We start from the raw sequence: 12,994 nt of genomic DNA, 5'->3' as shown, positions 1-12,994 counted from the left end.
GCTCTTTCACGTTCTTAGGAACAGGATAATCCAGAATCGCCTGAACCTTGGACTGGAGTGGACGAATGCCCTCTGCTGACACCTCATGGCCCAGGAAGGTGATGGATGACACCCCAAATTCGCACTTCGCTGCGTTGATGAGGATTCCATAGTCTGACAGCCTCTGGAACAGCTGACGCAGATGCTCCTCATGCTCGTTCTCGCTCGAAGAAAAGATCAAGATGTCGTCAAGGTACCCGTAGCAGTAGTCCAAGCCCCTGAGTGCCTCGTCAATAAAACGTTGAAACGTCTGCGCAGCGTTCCTCAAACCGAACGTCATGTACGGGAAGGAAAATAATCCAAACGGCGTAATTATGGACGTCTTGGGAATGTCAGGGGGGTAAACCGGAATCTGGTTATACGCCTTCACCAGGTCAACCTTGGAGAACACCTTGCTGCCAGCCAGCTGTTGCGTGAAGTCCTGTATATGCCGAACAGGGTACTTATCTGGGATGGTGCGTGCATTCAAAGCACGGTAATCACCGCATGGCCGCCAACCGTCATTCTTCTTAGGAGCTAAATGAAGCGGAGACGACCACGGACTCTCAGATCTTATCGCCGTACCATTTTGAAGCATGGCCTCAAACTCTTTCTGAGCAATCTTGAGACGATCAGGAGGGAGACGACGAGGTCTGCTTGACACAGGTGGTCCAGGCGTGGTACGTATATGGTGCACAGTATTATGCTTGGGAACTGTAGGCGTACCTGCTGGCCGAGTGATGTCTGGGTATTGTCTCAAAATATCAAGATACCTGGATTCTCCCGCAGTCACCTTCACCGAAGATATGGCCATCATGGTCTCTGCTGCTGGCTGAGCTGGGGCCCTCACGGTGAGTGTAGTACAGTTGTCAATAAGGCGCTGGTTTCTGCAATCAACCAAAATATCAAAATGGCACAGAAAGTCAACCCCTATAATGGGCTTAGATACATCGGCGACCACGAAGCTCCAGTTAAATACCCGGCGCAGACCTAAATTGAGTTGCAGTTGAACCGAGCCGTAAGTTTCTATCAGAGTGCCGTTTGCTGCGAATAACTCGTAATTAGTTTTCTTACGCGGTCCTCTAAGAGCAGTGCGCGGGTACACGCACAAATCCGATCCCGTATCCACCAGGAATAGAACCTTAGAGTTGTTATCCATCACGAAGAGGCGGCTCGGCTTACGTTGGCAGTCGTTAGCCGCTACTTCCGGCTGCCGTCGAAGTTTTCCGACCCCGGATAACTGCAAGGCCTGGTACACCGTGTCGATTTATCCCCAAATCTGTTGTGGTACCAGCACACTGACGGATCTTTGTTCCTCGACGCTGACCTGTCTCTGCGCCGGCCCGAAGATGGCGTACGACTTCTACCGCGATATCTATTAAGCGTGCAAGACCTTGATGAGTGCGATTGGTTTTCAAAATTGGCCTTTAGTGACGCTACCTCTCTTGCCAGGTTTGCCATCTGCTTTGCCATCTCTATGGCGTAAGGATCTCCACCTACAGCACATACCTGGGGCATCTGAGGTGCGATATCATGCACCTTGTCCGCTAAATCGGCCAACTCTTCCATCGTGGCACTGGTTTGGGATGCTATCAACGTTTGCAAACCGCTAGGCAAGCGACTAGACCACACCGTTTTCAAAAAGTCGTCCGTTACTGTTTTACCGGCCAACGTACGTAAATGTCTCAAAAGCTGTGACGGTTTTCTTTCTCCTAGCTCTTCATGCTTCATTAATTGTAACACCCGTTTTTCTTGCGACGCGGACAATCTAGATATAAGCTCGGTTTTTAATTTGGTATATCTATTGATCGCTGGAGGATTCGTTATTATATCCTTAACTTCTAGTACGTACTGTTGTTCTAATTGCGACACAATATAATTATATTTCGTAGATTCAGTCGTTATACCCGATACTTCGAACTGAGCTTCCATTTGGCTAAACCATAAAGCGGGCTCGGCGGGATAAAATGGCGGCGCGCGCACGGACACTTTAAACACGGAACCGTTAGAGTCCACGTCATCCGCAGGCGGCTGCGATGCGCCAGCCCCGGCGGCGGCATTGTCTTTTTCACCTTTGCTACCCATGCTGATAACTGCACTAGCTATTAATAGTCACTTGCGTATTATAGTTCAATATCGGAGGTCACCAATATAGGGTGCCTACCGGGCGTTTAAATAATAAAACCGTTGTAGACACACTATGTATAATATATAAGAGTTTAAGCACGTTTACAAGCATAAGAAAGCACAAGCACAGGTGAAGAGAAAGTACAGAAGATAGTCAGTAGGAAGGAACACGAAAGAAAGCGAAATAACACTAAATTATGCGTAAGCACAGCACTCGCGTCAGTAGCGGATCGGTAAGCGGGGGAACGTGCATTCGCCGTGGAAGTCGAGATCGCACTGCCGGCGCGGCGCGAGCGCCGACTGATATACCGCTGACGCCAGCTGCATGGGCTGTGTAATTCCCAACCAACCGGCTCTCAGGTCGCGAGCTATCGGCTAAGTTAACCGACCTCGGTGGGGAGGTTTATGAGTTTTATAGTTTATTGTGATGTGCGCAGTGGTCGCCACACGGCCATCAAATTTTTATCTGTCACTCTAACTACACCTTAACTTAGAGTAAAAGAGACAGGCGCTCGGACACCTTAGTTAAACAAAATTAAAGTTATGGCAAGAAAAACACAACTTTATAAACTTCTTTGCAGCTTCTTTCGACATCTTTTTCGCTTAAAAATGAGAATTTTAACTTTGTTATGCTAATGTTGAAAGTTGGTTTTCTCAGTTGCATCTCAAACAGAAACTTAGGCGATGTAATGGTAACTTCATTATAAAAATCCTTTAACCACACTGGTGACAAATAAAGTTGGTAAATAACAACAATAAACTAGTCTTTCAATGCTTGTAACCCATAATTTTCATAATAATCAATTTAACGCCCCTTTTACAAGTAGATACTACTTAATAGTACCTTCAGCTGATACAAGTGCGTAAATAATTTTTAAGAAAAAAAAACCGCCTTCCTTTGGGGTTCTGGTGATAAATACTTTCAAATATTGGATTATGTTATCAATTCGTCTGTATATTTTTTAATGTTTGTTATTCGATATCTCCGTCATTTCTGAACCAATTTTGAAATCTGGATGATTCTGAAGTACTTACAGATGAGAATGATTATTAGAACGGAACTCTAACCAGGGGCGGCTCACTCTTCATCAGCAGTTCCACTGCACCAAATATCACTGTTCTGGACGTAAGTGCATGCTGTTCTTATAAAAATACCAAAGTCACTATAAGTGTGCCGTTCAGATTTGAGGAGTTCCGTTCTGACCATCAATTCAATTCAATTCAAAATATCTTTATTCATGTAGGCCTAGTTACAAGCTCTTATGAATAGTTCATTACATATATATTATGATCTTAATCTAACCTAATTATCAGAGCAATTTATTGTTGTAAATTATTGTTCATAATAATATTGAGTCTATAATATACAATTTCATATAAAAATAATCGTTAAACAAAAAAAAAAATATATAATTAGGTATATGTATATATAAAAATACATGTCTAGAATATTTCTAGGAAAAATCCAATGTCCAATTAAAAAAAATACAATATTAATTTCATCAACAATAATAATAATAATAAACGTAAAAATAAGAAACCATTTCGAATAACAATTAATCCCACGTTGTTTTATCATTCATGTAGTCTTGTGTTGTATAATAAGCTTTGGATATGAGTACACGCTTTACATGATTCTTAAATTTATTAATTGACAAGTCAGTAATATGATTCGGAAGTTTATTATAAAATCGAACACAATTACCCATGAATGATTTTTTAATTTTACAGAGCCGTGTGAAGGGCACCGCGAGTTTATGTTTATTTCTAGTATTTATATTATGTACATCACAGTTTTTCTTAAAATTACAAATGTTTTTATGTACATACATAATATTCTCATAAATATATTGACAATGCACTGTCATTATATTAATGTCCTTAAATTTATCTCTAAGTGAGTCTCTATGGTTCATTTTATATATTGCTCGAATAGCCCTCTTCTGCAGAATAAATATGGTATTTATCTCTGAAGCACTGCCCCAAAGTAAAATACCATATGACATAATGCTGTGAAAGTAACTAAAATAAACTAATCGAGCTGTTTTCACGTCTGTTAACTGACGGATCTTGCTCACTGCAAAAGCTGCAGAACTAAGTCTATTCGAGAGGTTAACAATATGGGGACCCCACTGAAGTTTAGAATCTAAAGTTATACCAAGAAAAACTGTACTATCTACCAGTTCTAATTCCTCATCCTTCACAACGACACTTGTTTGCTCATTCCTTACGTTACTATTAGTGACAAACTTAATACATTTAGTCTTTTTTTCATTTAATAATAAATTATTAGCATTGAACCAGTTCACTACTTTAGAGATAGCATTGTTTACATCACTGTGAGCTTGTTGCTGTCGTTTGAGTTTGAAAATAAGTGAGGTGTCGTCTGCAAACAATACTATATCATGGTGGGTCTTTACAAGGAATGGCAAGTCATTTATGTAGATAAGGAACAGGAAAGGCCCCAATATTGATCCCTGTGGTACACCCATAGAGACCAATGACCCAGTTGATCTCTGTCCATTGACATCTACCCTTTGTATTCTACCATTTAAGTAGGACTTGAGTAAATCTAGTGCTGATCCTCTGACTCCATAATAATGTAGTTTCCTGATCAATGTTTCATGACAAACACAGTCGAAGGCCTTAGATAAATCACAAAAGATACCTAAAGCATCTTGTGACTCCTCCCAGGCATCGAAAATATGCTTAATTAGCTCAACACCAGCATCGGTTGTCGAGCGACCCCGTGTGAAGCCAAATTGCTTATTATGCATTAAATTATTAACGTTAAAATGTCGTACTAATTGAGAAAGAACTAATTTTTCAAATATTTTACTGAAAGTTGGCAGCACAGATATTGGTCTAAAGTTAGTGGGGTCAGAGTGGCTGCCGGATTTAAATAAAGGAGTTATTTTGCTATGTTTCATTAGATCAGGAAACTCGCCGCAGTCAACACTGTTGTTGAATATAACTGCTAAGTCAGGCGCTACAACCTCAACTAAGGATTTTACGGCATGGACGGAGACCCCCAGAGGTCACTAGTTTTTTTGACATTAATTGATTTAAATGCCTTTACTATATCTGAGGTACAAACATGTTCAAAATAAAGGTCTCTACAACACTCAGGAACGTTTTCCTCTAATAATGTGACGGCAGATAAGGGTGATGAATTTAAATCCTTAGTTGTGAATGCTGGTATCTCGGTGAAAAATTTTTCGAACTCTGTTGCTACTTCAAAATCGGAATCTATAATTTTGTTATCAATATTCAGTTTAATATCTTTTACTGCGTGTTTCGAGCGACCAGTTTCCACATTAATTACTTTCCACGTTGCTTTAATAATGTCAGAGCTATTTTTTATTTTATTACTAAGATAATTTCGCTTAGCGATATGACAATCTATCTTGAACTTCTTCGAATATTGCTTAACATGTTCTTTAAATTCATCACTCGTATTAAACCGCCGTTCTTCATACAAGGCATACAATGCACGTCTTCGTTGATGTAACTCTGCAGTAGCCCACTCACTAAAAACTGATGCACCACTAACTACGACCGATTTTGAAGTAAATATTGCATTATAATGTTGCAGAAAAGTGTGAAAGAATGAATTATACATACTATTAGGACTCATATCGGAAGACAGGGAGGGTAGCGCCTGAACCAAACTTTGCTTCATTCGTTCCACGCGGTCGGAGGTTACTGGTACAAAAGTTATTTGTTTTCTCAAAGTATTTTTCCTTAATGTCTCAAATACTATCAATTGGCCTAAATGGTCTGATTCTAAGTTGCTAATTACATCTTTAGTAGTAGGAAAAATATCAGTGAAAATATTATCTATACAGGTGGCACTAGTGGCAGTCACTCTAGTAGGCTCCATAAAAATATGATTGAGATTACATGATTTGAAAAGATTCAACAATCTGATACTTATTGTTGAATTTTCCAAGATATTTACATTAAAGTCGCCGCATATAAGTATTTTTTTACTAGAAGATGATATTTTAAGTAGCACAGATTCCATAATTTTTTCAAAAGTTTCAAAATTACTTAATGGCGGCCTATACACACAGACAACAATAAATTGCTCCAATTCTACAGCACTTAGTTCTATAGTCCGTTCAACAGACATGGAAACAATATCCTTACGTTCCTTAAATTTTAACTGGCTATTTATTATAATTAACGACCCACCATGTATGGAACTATGTCTGGTGAACGAACTTGCCACCTGGTGATTATTAAATTGAGGCGTTAATTCATTGTTTTTTAACCAGTGTTCAGTAATGCATAAAATGTCTACATAAAATTCGTTCATGAATAGTTCAATTTGTAAATCTTTTCCTCTAATACATTGAATATTTTGATGCACCAGGTGGATATACTTTCCTTGCTCACAGTATTGATTCTTATAGTTACTTAAAATTAAATTGCCAGAGACAGAATCTTTTGTCTTAGAAGCTAGTTTAAATCATTGGTTATGACTGGAACCAATTCCAAGTTCATACTTTGCTGCTCAATAGGAGCAGAGTTGTCTGCCAAATTCTTGGCAGAAATGTCAAATAAATAGGATAGCGATAAAGCTATTTGTCTTTTATAATAATTTGAAAGGTAACATTTACCTTTAGTCAAAAACACCATAGGTATATGGTATTTACTAACAAATTTGTTAGTGTCAATTATGCTAACCTTACTACTATATGTACAAAGATTATATAAAGCTACATTCAACTTATGTCTAGTGTTATTTTCTTTTTTTTCTGCCTCTGACATCTGGTTACAATAGGGGAATGTAAAGAAAATAATTTCATGCACTGCCAACGAGTTTAATTGTTCATAATATTTTACTAAATTATTTTTGTTTACATTACCCCTATTCCCCATAAAGATAAGCAGTGTTGTCTTACTATTGATATTACTGTCGTTTAAAATTTGTTTAATTATATTTTCAAAGCTGCTATGAGGCAGACAGTTATTGATTGTACTAAGTCCCTTTAAGTAAAAATTTAAAAATGAGCTCATATTGCTCCCAATCTCATCACAGTACATAACAACATTAGGTTTAGGTGTGCTTTTTTGTGAAGTGTGGAAGGGGCCATTATCATTCATTTGCCCCTGCGGTAAACTGTCACACAGGCTTGGGTCAAGCGCACTGGTCGACAAATCTCCAGTCACTTGCTTACATGCACATGCCTGGGCATTTGTCAACGACTCAAACCGCTCTGAATTATGCTTAATCTGGGATATTAAATCATCCATGGCTAAAGAATATTCACTAATAACTTTTTTTGAACTCTCATTTATCACATCTAAAGATTTTATTGAATCCTCTAGGCTTTGAATTTTTAACTTTAATGCCTGTGTGTCAGTTTCATACTGTAATCTACTGTGTTCTAACTGAGCTGTATACAAATCTAACTTATCTACTAAACTTATATTAACTTTACAAAATCTCAATTTTTTAAAAAACAATTTATTAATTTTTGACATCTTTTGATTTTTTTTGATCAGTTTATTTAATTTTATATACTTCTTTAGTTTGTTTCCGCTGCAATTTACTAACCTTGGTGTAGTGGCATCATTGGTTAAGTCTGTAGTTACTGAAGGGTTTTCAATTGCTGCGGTAACCAACTGAGATGCAGGCCGGACCAGTTCCTCGAACAAGGTCTGAGTGTGTGCCGCAGCTGCTTGGTTTTGGGCCTCCCGTAGCTCGTAGATGTGTTCGTGGGCGTCGTGCAGTGCTCTCTCCAATGAGTCGATGTCTTTCAGGGCCTGTTCATATGCAGCATTACACTCCATAAACCTGTCAACCGTCTCCTGAAGCCGGGCCCGCTCCGAGTTTACATTATTAAAATCACTCTCTAGTGTACACAGTTCCTTTTTTAACTTATCGTTTTTATCAATTATCAATAATAGCTCCTTCTCACTGTCTTCTCTTTCACTGAGCAATTGAGCACTAAACTCCTTGGATTGTTTTAATTCCAGCAAGGTAAGTTGGAGCTTATCACACTTCTCAGGCTCCTGCTGGAGAGCCGCTGCTGCAGCGGCGGCAGCTGCTCTGCGTGTTTGCATTGTAAATGGGTTTTTAAAAGAATTAAAAACAAAACAAAGCAAGGAATTGCCTACTCAAGCTCAGCGGTTACTTACATGAAATAGTGACGTTTCACTATGCCTATACTTGTTCTAGCCTTGTACAATGATTAACACTGAAAAAGAAACACAATCGGTACTAACTAGTGATAATAGGACTCAGAAAGTGTACAAAGGCGAACAGATATTTCAAATTTATAACCTATAACGGCTACAAACCTGAGACATCAAAGACACTTGTAAACGTCACTAAAGCACTTCACTACTTATATTTATACAAAACTTAATGTTAAATATACTAATTTCACGCTTTAAATACTAATTAATACTTAAAATATGCTTAAAAAATAATTATTTCAAAGGGACCTAGCAAAATCAGCTGCTTATCGTTTGACAGCCAGGGTTGCCATCTTTCATCATCATCAGGAGTTCCACTGCACCAAATGTCACTGTTCCGTACGTAAATGCATGCTGTTCCTTTAAAAAAACACAAAAATCACCATATGTATGCCTTTCAGATTTGAGGAGTTCCCTCGATTTCTCCAGGATCCCATCATCAGAACTGGGTTCTGAGAAAAATGGGACCAATCTGTATGCATATACATTCAATCAAAAAAAAAATTTTCAAAATCGGTCTAGTAACGACGGAGATATCGAGGAACAAACATTAAAAAAAAAAAAAACATACAGACGACTTGATAACCCCTTCCTTTGAGATTTGGAAGGCGGTTAAAAAGTAAGGAAGTGGATAGGATCGAAAAACAAGTAGCGACAAAATAAAAGACGACCAAAGGGAGTGCTTTAAATCGACACGAGTTAAGAATTTCCTCTTTGAACGTGTATTGTACGACGAAATAAATTAAATATAAGATAATAAGTTCAATCTAAACAGGGATAAAGTTCCCTCTGGAAGTTTTAGCGGTGTTTCTGTTAATAAAGCATAACCTGAATGTGCGTGAACGTGCAAAAGAAATGCTAAACGACTAATTTAAATTAAGGTATATTTACTTAAATATATTTCCAATAAGTTCTACCTTAATAAATGTTTTCTGTTTCCTTCCGGTTTTTATAGACCATTTCAAAGGGGATGAAACAAACTAGCCATAATAATTCATATCATAACAATTTCAAATTCAGAACGCGTATTCACTAGTTTGTTTTTCTTTTCCACGGCATTCGTCAACCGTCGCGGCCAGGTACACTTACCTAGAAAAAAGAAAAAAGTTGGTTCGTTTTTCAAAATGACTGACTGTGGATATATCTACGTCCGAAGCAGGGGCGTGTTCCAATCCCTTCGAAGAGTCGAGCTCAGTATAAAGCCTGAGTGGACGCTCGGAGCGGAGCGTTCGACGGGCCGTGCAGCGGAGCGGACGAGCGTGCGTCCACCCTATCGGCTCAGCCACGACATTGGTATAAGCGCGACAGCGGTGAGCGGTGGCCATACATTGGAGCGAGACACAGCGATGGGACTTTTCATTCGCACGTATGGCTGCCGCTCACCGCTGTCGCGCTTAGACCAATGTCGTGGCTGGGCCGTATGCAGTGTCGACTCGGGACGCTTGTATTGTTATTTTACATTGTACCCTAATTATAATAACTTTACCTAAATGACATAAATTACTAATTAATATCATACCTTTGACAAGTAAAGTATTTAATTTTATGAATAAATAAATATGAATATGAGGTTCAATTGTTTGACATGCACGTGATCCGTTGCATGCCCAATATGATCGTGCACACTGCACTCAGGTCTTACACTTGCACACACAAGTGCGGCTGCCATTGTAACTTCAGAGCATAATAATATCTAACAGAGATGTCGTGCGAAAAGATTAGCCTTCGTATTGTTCCGTAACCGTGCGAACGTGTCATGCTATTTCAGTCGGTATCAGTACAAAATGTACTGCCATTGAACTAGCATGACAAATACGAACGTTTCCGGAAAAATACGAAGGAAACCCTTTTCGCACTAAATCTGTAAATGCCTTCGGTGATCCGTTTGAGTCATATTTAATAAAATATGATATTTCATGGCAAAACAAGCGGGCAAGCACGGTCGCGTGATAACGTCACGTCAGGCCGTCTTTTCGCACTCTTTGTAAATGCGATAGGGACGCACCGACGCGATAACGTTTATCACACTAGTGTGCTACGCCCGAACGTATAAATAATTTAAGAATTCTAATGAACAACACCTAAATTATGTTTTAACAGGCAGAAATGTCTGCAATCGATTCCACTTAACTTCGAATAAATTAGAAAGTGGAAAATGACTGCCTTGGGTGGGACGTGAACTCACTTGGGTTTTAAATTATTATTAATTATTTTTTTAATTGTAAAACTCGTATGTAATTCAGTGTATCTTTAACGTTCGACTACATGAAGTCCCTTGGGAACGCACCCAGTCGATCTGTGTGATTTATGTTTAGAACTTGTGTGCCGTAAAAGGAATCGTGATATGAATGGCATTATGAATTGATCTGCCTTTGAAATCTGCTTTATTGACTCGAACTAAATATAGCACCGACATATTGAAATATTACGAACATGTTGACATTTTCAATGAAGCAGTATATTTAACCAATATTTTAGTTACCTACAAGACTTAATTTTACAAGCTCCTTACTGTTTAAGCACAACGCATGCAATAATGCTTACTATTACTAGCGGCAAATGCGGAGCACAGAGTTTTACGCCGATTTTATAACATAGCGTAACATGCTCGATACGTAACACGCTCAATGCGATTGTTACATTACACTATGTTACACCCTGTCACTGCATTATACAATTAAAAATTAAACCTAGAAGTCTTAAAATTGGTCCCAGTACGTTGCCATTGAATTTGGTGTTAGCAACAGGCAGTACCCACCTTAAGAGCTGTGCATGGATTGCCTGCACCAGCATCCTCAATTCCTCCATGCTGGTTCAAATCCTACAGAAATGGATTTTTCTGCCACTTTTAGATAATTAAAAAAACCCGTAAGTTGCCGTGCCACTTTTAGCAAAAGGGATTGAAAACCACACCAAATAAACTCATATCCCACAGTCTAGTTCTACAGCACCTACGGAATTTCACTGTCCAGAGGGTGGTATTGAATGTTAAAAAACCAATTGTATTGTATTTTGATCGGACGCTTCTATAGATAAACAAGCCAAGTAATAGCAAAGGTACAAAAGCAAAAGGGAGTGTACAAGTTTCTAATGGGGTGGCAACGCGCATGTGACACTGTTTGAGTTGCAGGCGTCCATAGGTTACGGTGACCGCTTTACATCAGGCGGACCGTATACTTGTTTGCCACCGACGTTGTATAAAAAAAAAAAGGTCGTCGTCCGTAGTTGAATGACTTCTTTGTTTCTCCTAATAAGTGCTTCGGGGCTATTCATAAAGCTTTCCAGAGCTGCGGTTGTTGTAATATACAGGGCGTTTGGTCCATCGTTTGCCAAATTAAAATGGCGGATAAGTGGTGTTGTTTTCTATCTCAACACGCCCTCTAATAATGAATTTTTGACCGACGTGCATATTTTCCATTTTTTTTAATTCTGGGCAACGATGATTTGCCTGTAGCGTCCGTTATAATCCGGGAAAAAAAATCCCTGTGACATTTTCTGGGATTATTTTACATCATTAGGTAGAAAAAGGATCTTAGAGGATTAAGAAAAAAAAACATCCTGTATATTTGTATAGATAGCAACGTTTTAACTGACAATTTAGTAAGAAAAAGGATATGTTGGTTACGCCCTAAACTATCCTATACTCATCATAACTTTACAGCCCTTTTAGTATAGGTACTATGAATTATGAAATGAAAACTATTCAACATCATTATTAATGGGGCCAGTGCCTGGAGGGTGGTTTTTAGGTTTATTTTTACTTTTTAGATAAGTATAGTTTAAGATTGTTTCTTCTTAATAGTGTAATATTTAGTTAATTGTACATATTTTATTCTTTATATTCTTTAACAGAATAAAGTTACTATATTATATTATTGTTTATATTAGTGTTTAGTATAATACTACACAATTGTGACATTTAATATATTTTTTCTACTTGTCGACTGTAATCTGTCAATTAGGACACCACAGACTAAACTATAAGTGCTAACTTTTCAGTGTTGGATACTCTATGGCAGTTCCGACTCAATTATAAGCTCATTATAGTTGACTTTAGTTAACTGTAATAATTTCAAAAATAGAACTTCATACAATTTCTATACTAATTTGCGATACCTGGCAAATTTTCCTGCATCTGAAACACATTTTTTTTATCTGTCGCGTTATCGGCCAATAAGAGACGGTTATTACAAACAATTGGTTGCTAGGTAATTCGATGTTGATACAACGGTGAACGACGCCATTAACATTAATTTTAACTTGCATGAATGATGATATTTCCGTCCATTGATGATGAAGATGATGACTCGTAGAAAAAGTATTGTATACAATAGTGATATAATTAAGCTTTTCACTCTCGTACCGTACTATTAGGCCACTCAGCAAGCTTCGTGGCCTAAACATGGTACTCGACTGAAAAGCTTTGTATTATATCACGATTGTATAAAATACTATATTCTCCCAAAAAGGATTCCACTCTGAATTTTCATATATTCTTTCGTCCCATTATGTTCATCTAAAAGGCGAAAAATGTATCGCAGCGTCATATTCAACTATTGTTCGTGAATAGCTTTATAGTAACGCTATTATTGAATTCCTATAGCAGTTCTGAGCTTATTTTCTAGCTTATAGTACGAGA

The 12,994-nt window shown here is 38.2% G+C and overlaps 1 protein-coding gene across 1 annotated transcript; it reads right to left on the bottom strand.

The window, feature by feature from the left end:
• Positions 1-1,218: 1,218 nt before the first annotated feature.
• Positions 1,219-2,103, bottom strand: LOC125235797. Its single transcript, XM_048142384.1, has one exon. The coding sequence runs from the start codon at positions 2,101-2,103 to the stop codon at positions 1,219-1,221; it is 885 nt and encodes a 294-aa protein (XP_047998341.1).
• Between the last annotated feature and the right edge of the window lie 10,891 nt (positions 2,104-12,994).

This window comes from Leguminivora glycinivorella, chromosome 18 (assembly GCF_023078275.1).
Source record: "Leguminivora glycinivorella isolate SPB_JAAS2020 chromosome 18, LegGlyc_1.1, whole genome shotgun sequence".
NCBI classification, from domain to species: domain Eukaryota; kingdom Metazoa; phylum Arthropoda; class Insecta; order Lepidoptera; family Tortricidae; genus Leguminivora; species Leguminivora glycinivorella.
The sequence above is the reverse complement of the archived record's forward strand: the minus strand, read 5'-3'. Positions and strand labels throughout refer to the sequence as shown.